The sequence below is a fragment of the Podarcis melisellensis genome (assembly GCF_964234715.1).
Source record: "Podarcis melisellensis genome assembly, chromosome: 5".
NCBI lineage: Eukaryota > Metazoa > Chordata > Lepidosauria > Squamata > Lacertidae > Podarcis > Podarcis melisellensis.
The window spans coordinates 38,366,841-38,383,036 of NC_138537.1; the positions used below are offsets into that span (position 1 = coordinate 38,366,841).

The 16,196-nt window shown below is 45.5% G+C and overlaps 1 protein-coding gene across 1 annotated transcript in view; it reads left to right on the forward strand.

The window, feature by feature from the left end:
- DGKG (diacylglycerol kinase gamma) overlaps nt 1–16,196 on the forward strand; it is a 110,810-nt gene that overhangs the window by 36,403 nt on the left and 58,211 nt on the right. Inside the window, 7 exon segments of the mRNA XM_081910365.1 lie at nt 2,262–2,427; nt 3,621–3,683; nt 5,948–6,205; nt 9,304–9,474; nt 13,903–13,952; nt 14,941–15,015; nt 15,179–15,298. Of these exon segments, the coding sequence (XP_081766491.1) occupies nt 2,262–2,427; nt 3,621–3,683; nt 5,948–6,205; nt 9,304–9,474; nt 13,903–13,952; nt 14,941–15,015; nt 15,179–15,298 (903 nt within the window).

The window sequence follows — 16,196 nt, forward strand, 5'->3', positions numbered from 1 at the left end:
AGAATACACTTCCAGAGTTAACGCTAAATACATTACTTCTGGTAAATGAGTCACCACAAAAAAATTGTGTTCTAGGCTTTTTAGGCTTGTCTACTCATGTACTAAGGGATGCGGGTGGCGCTGTGGGTTAAACCACAGAGTCTAGGACTTGCCGATCAGAAGGTCGGCGGTTCGAATCCATGTGACGGGGTGCGCTCCCATTGCTCGGTCCCTGCTGCTCCCAACCTAGCAGTTCGAAAGCACGTCAAAGTGCAAGTAGATAAATAGGTACCGCTCTGGCGGGAAGGTTAACAGCTTTTCTGTGCACTGCTCTGGTTCACCAGAAGCAGTTTAGTCATGCTGGCCACATGACCTGGAAGCTGTACACTGGCTCCCTTGGCCAATAAAGCAAGATGAGTGCCGCAACCCCAGAGTCGGTCACAACTGGATCTAATGATCAGGGGTCCCTTTACCTTTACCTTTACTCATGTACTATCTGAAAGCAAAGGGGTGCACTGGTTGCCAGATGTGAATTGTTTTCCAGCTCTCCGATCCCACTTTTATGTTTGAGGATAGTTGTGAATGCATATTTCCTTGTATCAATGTACCTATTGTCCATATCTTGTGATATTTGCTGGAGCTATTCAGAAATAACATTAGAACAGAATAAGCAATATTTTGAACAGTGAGTTGCTGGCCAAGGTTCTTCTCTAGAATAGTGTGTGCTGTTGTTTGAGAGAAAGAGATTTGTGCTTCCTTATATGGCATGCTCCCTCAAGAACTACCAGTCCCAGAGTTCCTGGTGCATGGGAAGGAGGGGGTACAGCTGGTGGGAGGAACAAAGCACTATAATAGGGATACTGATCCCAGGGGCAGTAGGAGCCAGTGCAGCTGGCAGGATTTACTGGCTCAACTATATTTGTGAGTAAATGCCACCCAGCGACTTCGTCTATCAAGTTCAAACTTGCAAGTTAAATTGACACTAGGAAGTTAATCCATGATTTTTCAATGAAAAGAGCCAGAAATATAAAGCTTTAACTTGAACTAGTCTATTTATAAAATGTTTTCATCCATTGGAATCAAAATATAGCAAGAGGATAATACCGTTATCAGGACCAACCAAAAAGATACAAAATAATCAGAAACTTCATAGGACTGTTCATCAGGCTTGACATTATATTTAACAAAAATAGCAAAAAGGGGAGTGGGATTGGAGGTCATGCTAAAGAAACAAGGTGCAATTTCAGAAATGCAGAAAATGTAATTTAATAATACAGTAACTTATCTTTCATGACTCATGAGATTGTATAGGACAGGAGCGTGATGTGGGGAGGGGGGGAGTGTGTTACAAGTTTTTATCAGGTCACCAAAAATTATTCTTGGGCCCTGGTTTCAGAAATGAATTCCTGCTGTGCAGTCTGTGGCTATTTCTCATATTAGGCCTTGGGATATAAATGAGACTTATCTCTGTCTCTGAAAGCTGAGTGCTGCAACTGCAAAATGTGCACTGCAAGCTGGTCTCTATGATGCATCTGTCACAACAAACGTATTTTATTTTGCCTTACTTGCTTTGCCAGGGTTCTGGAGCCCATCACTGCTGCTGCCCCTCCCATGCTTACTTTGAACCTTCATTAAATTTAATAGTACGCCATGGATCTGGAAGCATCCATCTGCCATCCCTCAAGGGGTGATGGGCTGTTCTTGGTGTGAGGGGGAGACAACTCTCAGATTTGTGTTTGGCTGTTTTTGAGCAGTGCCATTCAAACCCTGCTCTGTAGCTTAAAGTTACCAAATCTACTCTAACTGCATATGTCCATTTATTTAAATAGCTGAATTGCAAACCACCTATGGACCAATGCTGAAGATAAGCTAAAAACAGCAATCTAAACATACCAACTGGCTCATTTTTTAAAAATAGCAAGGGGATAGCCTTCTTCTCCTTTCTAAGGTAAATAACCCATGGACCACAGGAGACTGACATCTCTGACCTAAAAGATTTTCACTCATTTTTTCCTGATGCCATTTTGTGGAGCTCTATTGGACCATACATGTTGTTCCAATGGGATACTGAACGCTACCTGTTCACAGTTTGTTAATCACAGGTTACCATGGTGTATATTGTGTAACATGCATTCGCAATAGCCTGAAAGCTTGGTGGTTGATTTTAATTGTTGCATTGTCTGGAAGGAATCCTACTTCTACAGACCGTCCCTTTTTAAAATGAGAAGTTAAACAAATCTAAAGGGCTTTTCTATTTTGCTTTATTCCATTCTTCCCTGAAGCCAATTGACTATGAGGGGTTCCAGCTGTTCATGAGAACATATCTGGAGGTGGATATTCCAGAGGAGCTCTGCCAGCACCTCTTCATGTCCTTCAAACGAAAAATCTGCCAATATTCGCCAGAGAGCCAGCGACAAAGTTCCAGCATTACACAGCTCAGCAATCTTGGTGAGCAACATCCATTCTCCTTTGTCTGCTTCACACACCATCACTGGTACCTGCCATTTGCTGATTTACTGGTTGACTTGTCATTTTTTAAGTTTTTAAGAAGAGTGTTGCATGTTCAGTCAAAACTGAAAATGAAGCTGGGATGTTTTTAGAAGTCGTCTTCTGTGGCAGATTTGTATTTAGAAAGAACAAAGTGAGACTTGCAACAAAATGCAAGTGTGGAGTTCTCTTCCAGTCAGTCTCTTTTATAATACCGTATTTTTCCGTGTATAAGATCGTCTTATACATGGAATGTTACAATTAAATACGGTATATAAATAAATACATGGCGCCATCCATATCCTTTCCCCCCAGCCTCCCCTCGCTATTGGCCTCACAGCAAACCCTGATCTGGTACTCCCCCCCAGCAGCCCCCACTCTGGACATTGTCCCTTCCACCCAGTTCCCTCAGTCACCCCCTGGCTACCCAGACCCCCCCCCCATTCCCCAAACGCACTCACTCAGGCAGCTCTGGCAGTCACAGCTCCTCGATCAGCGTTTGCATCTGCCAGCGCTCAATAAGGTACATACTGTAAATACTGAGACAAAGTGCACCACACAGGCAGGAAAGCTGGATCTGCAGCTACGGTGGAGTTACACTGAGCAGCCGCCATTACGCAGCTTGCCTCAGTGTTTGATGTTTAAATATACGGTACTAAATATACTGGTGTTTTGAATATTTCATAAAATATCAAAGTTGTTCTGTTTGGTGTTTAAAATATTTATTTCTTAGTTTTGGGCTCAAAACATAGGGGTTGTCTTATACATTGGGGGCGTCTTATACACGGAAAAATTCAGTACTCCATTTCACCCGTTGTTATCCCTGGTTTCCCATTTCCACCCTCCTCCAACAACCAGTTGGCATTCTGTGGCCACTGAGCCTACTGAGTCCACATTGGATTCCACCTCCTCCAGGCCAGGATTCAGGTTAGGCCATCCACAGCTTGGGTTCACACACACACAAACACTTGTACTTTGCATTATTGGTGAGACATAATAACATGTGCACACAGCCCTTTCTATTCTAATCAAGTATTTATATATTTGCCAAGAAGAAAGTGTTGACAGCTGTTTACTACAAACTTGCAATAAACGCTACTGAGTGTACGTTGTTAAAGTGTGTGTTTATTTTTCTGTTTCTCTCGGGCTTTCAGAGTCTAAGTCCATTGATACTGGCATCTCTATCCAGACTGAAGTTGCTTGCGCCCCTGTTACAGGTATCTATGATAAGCTCTTTTATGAAATCCCTGTTCCACCTTTTAACAAGGACCTCCATAGCCATAAATGGACAGAGTGGTATTGTACAGAGATTTATAAGTACAAAAGACTATGTGGGCTTCTCTAATTTACTCGACTGCTTTCCCACGTTGGCCAAACAGAAACAGGAAACAAATGCAGCAGTCCTCTCCCATTGTTGTCCTCCAGCAACTGATATTCAGAGACATGCTGAATTTGAGACTGGAGGTAATATACAGTTATCATGTATGTAGTAGCCACTGATAGCTTGAGTCTCCTTTTAAAGCTGTTCATGTTGATGGCCATCAGCACATGAAAGTGAACTTCTTTGTTTAACCATAAGAAACATATGGAAGGGATGAACTCTGGCCTTGCTAGCTAAGGATGATGGGAGTTGTAGTCCAACAACATCTGGGGACCCACAGGTTGAGAACAGCTGCCCTAAGGTCATCTGATCCAAACTGCTGCTAGTGCAGGAAATTCCATCCCTACAGCATCCCTACAGCCATTCACCATCTGCTTAAAAATCTCTAACAAATTAGAGTTCTCCCACCTTCTGTTCTACTGTATCATCAGAAAGTTGTCCTTAGTTTTAAGTCTAAATATATTTTCCTTGAAAATTGAACCTACTGGTTTGGATCTTGCCATCCTTCCTTTTGTCTGTCCTGAATCTCCTGCCTTTATTTGATGTTGCTGGGTTCCTGTACTCTCTTGCTCCCCCCCCCTTTTTACCTGGGACTACCCACTCTCTCACTCTGGAATCCCCGCACAGTCACATGCAGCAGCTAAGTAAACATAGAAAACAAACAGTATTTGAATGCCAAAGCTTTTTACAACTCTATCTCTCTCAGTATTTCAGTGCGACCTGGCATTTGTAACCATCAGGTCTTGTCAGGAAACTGTTGCTATGCAGAGATGGCTCTTTCAACTCTACAATGCTGATATTACATTGAAGTAGCATCTACCATTCTGGTTATGTACCAAAGACAAAAATATTGTGTGTGTGTGTGTGCGCGCGCGCGCAGTGCTATTTTTCTAGAAAAAGAGATGCAGGAACTCACCATGAACGCCTCCCTTGTTCTCTTATAATGACAACCTGAGAGGTTCCGGAACTGACTTCCAGCAAGTTCCAGCTGAAAAAAAGCATGCTTCACTTCAAACCCCCTTTTGGCATCTCAGGAAACAGCCCATTCAGCTCAGGGTCTATTTAAATCTGTTTTGTTCCCACCCCATTCACTATTGGAAAATCAAAATAATGCCTTTTGACAGAAGTGGATGAAATTTGTAGGTGTGGTAACCTATCTGCAGAATTACAAGCAAATATATATATACAGAGAATTTTGTGCTGGAGGCCTGTCAGTCACAGTGTTCTCCTCTTCCCACTTTGGTATTTGGTCTGCTTCTTCCATCACCCCATCCTGACATTATGATAAGCTTAGAGACATTACTTTCACCAGATGCTTGTCTGCAGCATTTTTTCATGTCTGGATCACGTGTGCCACAAGGGGCTTCATGGGTCCCTGCTGCGACTTGTACCACCTTGTACAGATCCTGCTTCATCACTAAAATCCTCCTGAGGCACCCCACCCTCAGGATTCATCTGCATCCAATGCACACTTCTAAATATAAATCTTTTTATCCTGACAGCATAGTTATTGTAAAAGAGACAACTGGAGCTTGTTCAAACGCATTTTATGAAATACCAAGCTGTGATAAGATTAAGTGTAAGGAGTTCTGGGGGAATAGCAGCTTAGGAGCTTCCTAAGAGACAGTCAGTTTGTGTTTTCTTCTCAGGTTCCTCTGATGAAATTAATATTGATAGCTTGCTAGACTTCATAGTTCAGCTATGGCCTTTCCTGACCTACTGAAGGGAAAAATAATTAACTGGCTAAAACCTGATTCTGCTTTAAATGCATAGTGTTGGATGTGATCAAAGTAGGGAGAGTCGTTTCTGTCTGAAAACACTATGAAATGCAGTGACAACACCAGTCCTGTGGTAACAGAGATGGAGATGAGTGTAAGCAGATCAGAGAAGAAATGAGCCTTGTGTCTAATTTGAGAGAACTCAGCAGACCAGGCCTAACTTCCTGGGGACTGAGCTGGCACAAGCAGTACATGAGATACTTCTCCATCTGCACAGGACAGACTGAATGACAGTCCTCATCCAATAGGCTCCAAGTTGGAGTGCGCAGAATAACACACTCCATTAAAGACTTCTGACTTCATGCTGTGTTTGAATTTATAGGGATCAATGGGAAAACTCTCCTAACTGCCACAGGAAGGCACACACCTGAACCCAAAAGCTCCCCGGGAAACCTGGCAGAGCCACAAACAGCATCTCTAAGTCCTGCTCCAACTGCCCATGCCAACGCCCTTGGGAATGCCTCACCTAGCTGGTCCAGGTCATCTTCACAGAAATCCACTGCTGGTACCCCCTCGGCTCAAAACTCCTCAGGGTCCTCCAAGCTCTCCTCAGGTTCTCTGCTTAGCCCACAGTCCCCAGGTGAGTCCCATCTTTGCTCTTCTGTTCCTGAGGCCTTGTATGAACACTGCAATTTCCCTGCCCCAACTCTCTGTAGCTGTGAAGAGAAGCCAGGTCTGCAACATACATTTACGTTGCATTTAACACACATCTGAAACATGTGACTATCTCCGAAGAACCCTGGGAACAGTGAATTGTTAAGTGTATGGAAATTGTATTTCTGCAAGGGGTAAACCACAGTTCCCAAGATTTTGTGGAGAGGGGGAGCCATGTATTTTAATGGATGTGAGGTGTGTTTTTAGGGTGTGGATGTGACCGCAGTTGTTACAGGCCAAAGCCACAGCTTGGAGTTCTCTGTTTGGTTCTGTCAGCAAAGTCTCGTTAGGAAACCTGAAATGGAAGTTGAACAGAAGCACTTTTGATCTCTGTGAGAGTTTGGGAAGCAAACACATCAGCATCAGGACAAGAAAGTGATTTTTCAAAAAGCAATTCTCTCATTGGGTCAATAACTAACTATGTTACTTCCAGCATTCTCTCTCCACAGGCCCAGCCACATCCATCTGCTGCACAGTGGTAGTCAGGGACTCCTGAGAGTTTCCTCTGAGACGCTCTGGGAAGCACATTACTGTTGCCTTTGCAAACATTGGAGTGTATTTGCAACAAGCTAATTTATCTGAGGTGGTGTCACCAGCTGCCTCAGCTCAGTTGCAAAGCCACATTTCTATTTCAAGCAGAGTGGATTCTGCAGCATCTTTAGATGTTGTGGCGGGGTGGGAGGAAAGTGTCTTGTTTTGCTGCTGAAATCCTGTCAGCCAGTATCTTTTTTACCATGGCAATAGGAGCCAGGTTGGGGAAGCCACAGAGTGTCTTATTGCCTCCAACCCACTCCTTTATGTCAGGGAAGCATAAGTGGAAGAAGATGCGAATCTCCTCATTTCCTAAGGGCCAGCGCTCACATCAAATGTGCATGTCTACACTGCCTTATGATTTACCTGTTGACCAATTTTTAGTTGCTAGTCTTGAGCCAGCTACTTCTCTTTCAGTATTTGGTTGTTTTTCCTAGGTCTTCCTTCTCAGAGGTTATATAGATGAATTTGTATTCTGATACATATATACCTCCTCATACCTTATATACCTCGGCAGACGTGTAGATTTGGGATGTTACGCAAGAGGTTTACTCATATGAGCACCACTGGCCGTGCTGGCAGTGGCTAACAACATTTGGGGAGCACCAGGCTGGGGAAGACTGCTGTGGAGCAGCAGCAACAACAACAACAACAAAAGCCAAATTTGCTCCATCATCTACATGTGATGGCTTTTCATATATATAAAGTTGGCTCACATATTAATCATTTCTTTCCCAGGCCAACAGATAAAATACAATGGGATATGAAACCCCATAAAACCACCCTCCAAAAGTAATTTTAAAAGTACAAGCTGAGTAAAACAGAAACACAGTAAAAAAACAACAACAACAACCCCACACATATACACACACAACTTTGACATGACATGCTTAGCATTTCCTCCAGAGGGTTAAAAAAGGAGGAGGTGCATTGACACACTTCCTTGGAGTTCATTCCAAAAACTTTACACACTGTTATGAGGGGTTTTTGGGGGGGTAGGTCCCCCTAAATGTGTTATAATTCAGTAGAAGTTAGAATTAATCAAGGTTTGATTAAACTTTGTCAAACACTGAAACCCCCTGGATTTAGTTATGCTAACGGGCCAAGACAGCTTGCAGAGCTAGGTGGATGGGTTATTTTGTTGTTGTTGTTTAGTCGTGTCCGACTCTTCGTGACCCCATAGACCAGAGCACGCCAGGCACTCCTGTCTTCCACTGCCTCCCGCAGTTTGGTCAAACTCATGTTAGCAGCTTCGAGAACACTGTCCAACCATCTCATCCTCTGTCGTCCCCTTCTCCTTGTGCCCTCCATCTTTCCCAACATCAGGGTCTTTTCCAGGGAGTCTTCTCTTCTCATGAGGTTGCCACAGTATTGGAGCCTCAGCTTCAGGATCTGGGTCTTTAGCAGGGGACAAAGGCCAGTGATGGTCCTTGGAGTCAGTTAGCAGGAGAAGGAGTGGTAGAACTGCAAGGGAGCTGAGGGTGACAGCCTGGAAGAAGGAGACACAGAGGGTGGCTTTTCACTGTCCCTAGAATCCAGTGCTGCTCTTAAGGGGGAAGCCAGAACCTCACAGGATGTGAATGCTCTGCAATCCCTCCATCTAGGCACAAGTAGTATATGAGTGCAAATAAAGCCATATCTCATAAAGATGCCGTAGTCTGTGCTGTGCCTTGTTCCCAAAAGGAAACTCAAACCCTGAATAAGCCCCTGGAATCCTGCACCACTCATGGAGATTGGGGTGGCATGCAACAATTCATAGAGCTGGAAGGGGAGGAAGCTAAATGGCCTCATTACATTCAGCCACCCACTAGGGAGTGGTGAAAGTTTAGTGCAGTGCTATGCACAGCTTTCCTGAAAGTAAAGAGCAAACTGGAAGGTTTGGGAAGGTTTCCCCTAAGTGGAAGGATTGCTGTGCTGCACTTCTGCTGTTGCTGCCTCAATCAGTTTAGACTGCTAGAGATAAAACAGACCTATAAGGATGCGCTGCTGGCAAGCCCTTCCTGAGGTGCTTGTGCCACTGGTAAAGGTAAAGGGACCCCTGACCATTAGGTCCAGTTGTAACCAACTCTGGGGTTGCGGCGCTCATCTCACTTTATTGGCCAAGGGAGCTTCCGGGTCATGGGCCAGCATGACTAAGCCGCTTCTGGCGAACCAGAGTTGCGCACAGAAATGCCGTTTACCTTCCTGCTGGAGCGGTACCTATTTATCTACTTGCACTGCGTGCTTTCAAAATGCTAGGTGGGCAGGAACAGGGACCGAGCAACGGGAGCTCACTCCGTCGTGGGGATTCGAACCACCGACCTACTGATCAGCAAGTCCTAGGCTCTATGGTTTAACCCACAGCGTCACCCACGTCCCATTGTGCCACTGGTAGGATCAAGCAAAAAAAAGGCCCCGAGTTGCTGTTGTCTTTTTAATCTGACCTGATCGCATATTCCAACATCTCTTTTGGGGCTTTGTAACACCTGTGCTTATTTTTGACCTCCTCTTTAGGCTCCAGAAGCTTGGAGAAGAAATTACCATTCAGCCTTCGAAAGAGCCACATCTCCCTGAAAACAGCCAGTCCGCATTTGTCAGCCCCACTGGCTCAGGTAGTCTACCTGAAGGACATTGTCTGCTACCTGTCACTGCTGGAAAGGGGACGGGCTGAGGATAAGCTGGAGTGTAAGTGCTTGGGTGACAGGAAGAGTGTCTGTGACCACAGCACCAGGTCTCAAGACTTGTTTTGTGCTGGGGTTACTTGGAGGCAGTGGTGTGGTATGGGGGGGGAATGGGAGGGTTTGTGGTTTCAGGGGAAGCAATAATGGCTTTGAGCTTCAAGTTCTGGCAAGAGGCGTGTGTGTGTGTGTGTGTGTGTGTGTGTGTGTGTGTGTGTGGTGAATCAACTGGGTCACAATCCTCCATCCCTCTCCACTCGTTTTCCATCCATTTCCTCTAGAGCATCATAGGCAGATATGTTGGTTAGGTGGCACCTCTTAGTTGACCAGATCAACTTAGGTCATATTTCTATGCTGCGTTTGCTTCTCTTGGGTCCCTTCTTCAGAGTTTAAAAACAGGCCTGAGGTGGTGGATCCTTTTCTTATATTCAAATTATGGGATAAAAGATACCGTGTGTGTAGGGGGCTTTAATCTAATCCACAAGCCCCACACATATGATTTCCTGCAACCTTAGATCATTCATGACCCCCACAAACCTCTTTAAAAATGTATCTTAACAGAGCATCACAAAAAGTAAACGGACCAGATCCCCTCAGAACCCTGCTTGTTATAATTTGGAGTGCTGCCTTTAAAAGGAAAAAAAATATGTCAGTCTCCAGGAGAAAACATGATCCTTAACTTTGGAGAAGTTTAGAGACTTTTCTTCTCAGAGGAATTCTGAAAATTCCTGGATCCTGCAGCTCATCTATCCTGGCTAGCAGAAACAGACAGAAAAGGACAACTAAAATGCCAAACTCCTGGCAATCCCTTAAGTCAAGCGTAGGGGGTGAACCACCAACTCCTGTGTTGGGCTACCTATGTATGCCATTTGGGTGTATGTGTGTATCTGCCGGCATATGAGCATAAGCTGTGCTCTCTGGATGGGTGGTGTATGTCAAAGTGTGAGTGATCCTGGTTAGCCACCCCTGCTTTAGGCCTATCCAACTTAAGTAGACATTGTGTGTGTTTAAAAAGCTGAAACGTCACACAAATTCCTAGGCAAAACGTCAGAATTTAAATTTGATTTTGCATATTAAGCAGTTTCCAATTTGATCTGGAAGGGACCTTTTAATATTTAAAAAAACCAAAAAACTTTGGGGACAATCCAGCTCTTTTGCATGCAGTATTGATTGCTCCCGTTAAAAGAAGTGAATTCTAACATGGAGAGAGATGAAAGCTCATCAATCAGTTTCCATACAAACTCTTTGCAGAGCTGACTCACACAACCACAGAGCTTATCATGGCTGTTTTCCTTCTCCTTCTCCCTTGGATGGCTCTGAATTTGTGCCAAGCTGACTGTGTGACTCATTTGCCATTAGAAACCCCAGAGTCATTTTGCGCACCAAAGGGCAGGTTAATTATGAAAATATTACGAAGCAGAACGCTGTAGGATCCTCCTCACAGGATCAGCTTGGGAACCATAATGTGGATAACCCGCTCCAGGGATAACATTGTGCCCAGGAACTTTTCAAAATGCCACAGCAGGAATGGAAATGTGTTGTTGGAATTGGCCTCTGGAAAAAGCATCACTGACATGTAGACTGATGAATAGGCACCCTGGTAACAGAGCTTGCCTGTTTAAAAGGATACTTACATGTCTAAGAAGAGGGGTGTTTCTGTTTTTCGTTTTGTTTTTTGTAACTACTAAATAGGTTTTTTCTAGGGCAAAGTTGCTCATCTCTTCTCATTACCTGCACAGTTCAAAGGTACCCCTGCCCGTACGGGCCAGTCTTGACAGACTCTGGGGTTGTGCGCCCATCTCACTTAAGAGGCCAGGGGCCAGCGCTGTCCGAAGACACTTCCGGGTCACGTGGCCAGCGTGACATCGCTGCTCTGGCGAGCCAGAGCCGCACACGGAAACGCCGTTTACCTTCCCGCTGGTAAGCGGTCCCTATTTATCTACTTGCACCCGGAGGTGCTTTCGAACTGCTAGGTTGGCAGGCGCTGGGACCGAGCAGCGGGAGCGCACCCCGCCGCAGGGATTCGAACCGCCGACCTTTCAATCGGCAAGTCCTAGGCGCTGAGGCTTTAACCCACAGCGCCACCTGCGTCCCGAGCAACTGCGTGCACAGTTCAAGTACTGCATAAAAATTGTGGTTTGCTTCATGGATTGAGCTGGTTATCATGATCTGAATGAAAGGCAAGAGATGAAAGAGGGTACCTAGCAATTGTGCTATGATGAGGAAGAGGAAGGCAAGCTGCTACTTATTTATTACTCTCCACAATGCACCGAGTCAAAGCCATGGGAAATAATTTATGGCTCTGTTACATTAGCATTTCAGGAAACTGTGCAAGGCTGCCCTCTGGTGCCCTTGGCTTGTTTTTCTTCTGCTTTTTAATTGTTCTTAAAAGACACCACGTACTGATGGATGCGACATCTCTGTTTATCAAAGAATTTTTGCACGAAGCTTTCATAAAAGAAACGCCACACAGTCAGTTTCTTTCAAGTGGTCACCTAAGAAAAATTATTTGAAACTGACACAATATGGAGCAAGCCAAACAATTGGAAGAGTCATAGCACACGAAGAATGTGGAGGTCAAAAGATAGATACAACTCAACATGACACCAGGAATACAAGTGAGGATTGAAGCACAGTACACAAAGCAGCACTGAAATCAGCGGGCAGGATAGCTCTGATGAAATAACATTGTCATGAAGATAGGACCAGACAGGTGTTGCAACCATTGAACGCTATTTTTTTGCCAGTTAAATCCCTGTTTTGCTAGTTGGTTGATTTTGGCATTCCTTATTATTGTTATTTTCCCTGCATGTTAAATCAGCTGTTAATGATGCCCAAGGCTGGCTCCAAGCAGCAGCGGAGGAAGCCGCTTGGACTCCTGGGGCAGCGCACCTAAGGGTGGGGCAAGCCACCCATAGGGGCAGGGCACACCGCAGGGCCTCCAGAGTCTGCCTGCCTCCTCCCACTCAGCCGCCCTACAGCTGGGGGTGGGAGGCAGTGGGCGGACCGTATGGGCAGCACGGAGCCTGCATGCGCCCAAGCCACCGCGTCTCTCCCAGGAGAGATGCGGTGGCTCCGGTGCACTGCAGGCCCTGCTGTGAGTGCTGCCCGGCATTTTGTCAACCCCCCCCCCCCCGCCTCAGTGGTGACACCCGGGACAGACCACACCCACTGCACACCCCATCCTCCGCCCCTAGTTCTAAGTCTGAGGAGCAAAGTGCTCATTGTGTTCCATCCTCCATCAGTGGACTATTCAGGGCTTACCTGGCAGCCCAGAGTAATGTTTCTGGAATATCTCCTCCTTGATCCAGACTCAGAATTCCATAGCACTTGGGACTAAGCCTAGGCTGCTCAAGCCCAAGACTTACAGCAGGCAAAAAAGGGGAAGGGGAATTCTGGAAGGAAGACCGCCAGGCTGCGTGTAGTTGTAAACAAGGAGGGGACACTGAAATAAAGGTGCCATCTAATAAGCACAGCCCAGGTTCTTATTTCTAATAATCTTAGGCCTTTTAACATGACACTCTGCACTCCAAGCAATGCTAAACTAATGAGTCTAGTCACCATTTAATACCCCACAAACTTTAATTAGGGGAGGGATGTGATAGTGGCTAGATCCCACCACCTGATACTGCTAGGAGACCAGATCACACACATAAAATCAAAGTGGCATCCATAGTTGTTCCCACCAGGCTTTTGGCACCCTGGCAACTGCCTAAGGATGCCAAGTGTCGGTGCTTGCACTGCCCAAGCTGTGCACTTATATTAAGTTCACTGATGAGCATGTTCAGAAAATGTAAGATATATAAAATAGGTAGAATGGTGTCACTTGCTTGTTGAAGTGCATGTAGGGTTTGGTGTGTCATAAAATCTTTTAGTAGGGCCTCTGTTTGTCAGGCCAGAACCAAAACCTAAACCTGACTGCACTCAACCCTAGGCCATTGTCTAAGCTTGCACATGACTTCACAGGGCAACTATTTCTGTCTAGGTGCTGACGGGAAGTGAACAGTGAAGGGCTCTCAACATCAATGAATGCGCTACTCCAATAGGAAGAGCGTAGCTGAAAGAGAGGTACCCAGCCGATCCCTTGGGCGTTGGAAAGTTAGTGTGGTTTAATAACATTCGCTTTCTTTTAAAAGGTACATGTAGAGTATGGGACCAATGGACACTCCCCCCCCCCAAGGCCAAAGATCCCCCTGGAAGGCAACTTGGACAGCTCCCAAGAGCTGCAGTTTCATTCCAGCCAACTCCAGCAACAAACTTTCAGCCTGGTCTCTCTCGCCACCCTCCCTCCCTTCCAGGGCCAAACTAGACGTGATGCTAAACATGCCATTATCAGACATGTCTATGGATTTGCTTTCTTTCTTTTCTTTTTTTTAAAAAAGCAAAATATGTGGCCCACACCACACGCCTGCTCTTAATTTGTGTTCTCTTGCAGTTATGTTTCGCCTCTATGACACAGATGGCAATGGTCTCCTGGACAGCTCGGTAAGCCATCTCTCAAAGCAGTACCCTTCTCGAGAAGGGGAGGACACAAGTCTTTCTAAATGTTTGGAGGCCTCCCCATGTGCAGAGGATCATATGTGCATCTGTGATATCTGATTGGTCTCTGGGTCAATCTCCTAGGCCTCGGGGGGCAGGTGTGGCATCAGCAAGCCATTCATGAGCCATTCCTATACTGATAGGTCCTGGCAGGCTTATCTAGTGGCGGCCGTATGGCTGAGTTTAGCTATTCAGTTTCCCAGTTTTTCAGATGTAGGCTTGCTCCAAGGCATTATTGGAAACACAGCTGCTCTTTTTAAGGGTGGGACAGAGGGAGCCATTGATGTTGGTGGTAGTGGCAGCAGCACCAGTGGAGGGAGGGCATTAATGGCAAATGCAAGGGGACCTTTAGCTGCCGGATGCCCAGGACCCACTCCAGCCTGATGCCACACTCACACACACACACAAATCTTTGATACAGCTTTTGAGGCTGTCAAGGCCTTTAATGAAGCTTAGATATGCTAGACTTCCTATTTCCTTAACAGTATATTGGCTTGAGATCCCATATTTCTTACTAGAAATTGCATGCAAGTCCTGTTATTTTTCTGCGTGTGACACATGGTATTATATATTACCCTTGAGCAAGTTCCTCAGTGGAATTATCCTCACAGCCTCCAAGAACGAGAAACCGAACCCACCTAGCTACATCATAAAGACAGGATGCCTTCCTTGTGTTGTGATATATGTTTGGAATGTCAGCATATGCATATTACTACATTACTGTAAATCCAGGGTGGGGAAGCTGGTGGTCCTCCAGGTGTGGCTGGGCTGCAGCTGCCATCATCTCTGTCCATTGGTCATAATGGCTGGAGTTAATGGGAATTAGAAGTTCAAGCAACATCTGGAGGACCACAGGTTATCCTGCCCTGCTGAAGATGTGCACACATCTACATCCCCCCCTTTACCTTCCTTTTTGTCTTATTTCTGAAACCAGGAACTAGATCGTATTATCAACCAGATGGTTCATGTAGCAGAATACCTTGAGTGGGACTCCACAGAACTGAGGCCGGTGAGTTTCGAGTCTCTGCTGAGCATGGTCAGAATTAAATCATGAAAGCTCTCTTTGCTGCACCTTTGAAGATCTGCTATATATTCTACCAATGGAATAACTTTTGTTTGGTGGGTTGAGGAAGGATCTGTTGATTCTAATTAAATTTTGTCTCCTTCTACAGATCTTGAAAGAGATGATGGAAGAAATAGACTATGATCATGATGGAACTGTGACGCTGGAAGAGTGGATTCGGGGTGGCATGACCACTATTCCTTTGCTGGTTCTGCTGGGCATGGAAACTGTGAGTAGCTGGCCTAACTTCAGAGAAGATGAGCCAAAACATGTTCAGTAAAGGTAAAGGGACCCCTGACCATTAAGTCCAGTCATGGCCGACTCTGGGGTTGCGGTGCTCATCTGGTTTTATTGGCCGAGGGAGCTGGCGTACAGCTTCCGGGTCATGTGGCCAACATGACTAAGCCACTTCTGGCAAACCAGAGCAGTGCATGGAAACGCCGTTTACCTTTCCACCAGAGCGGTACCTATTTATCTACATGCATTTGACGTGCTTTCGAATTGCTAGGTTGGCAGGAGCAGGGACTCAGCAACAGGAGCTCACCCCGTTGCGGGGATTCGAACCGCCGACCTTCTTATCGGCAAGTCCTAGGCTCTGTGGTTTAACCCACAGTGCCACCCGCGTCCCTATAAAAGATGTTCAACTGAGTAGTAAAAAAAAGTAGCTAGTCAAGATTTTTCTCCTCTTTCAATGAGGGTTTAAATATGTGATACACCCAGTTTCTTTCTACTTGTATATTTGGTTTAATAATCTTACGGCACTTCAAAATGTGAGCAGTTTCAACAAATGCTTGTATTTAAAGCAGTTATGGGGAACCTCCAGATGTTCAGAGAATCATAGAATTGTAGAGTTGGAAAGGACCAAGGGTTATCTATGCAATGCAGGAATCTCAACTAAAGCATCCATGACGGATGGCCGTCCAACTTCTGCTTTAAAACCTCCAAGGAAGGAGAGTCTTCAACCTTCCTAGGGAGTCTGTTCCACTGTTGAACAGCTGCTACCCGATTAGTAAGCTCTTCCTGATGTTACTTGGAAACTGAATCCATTTGTTCGAGTCCTACCCTCTGAAGCAGCCCAAAACAAGCTTGCTCCATCTTCCACGTTGCTGGACTCCAGCTTCCATCAT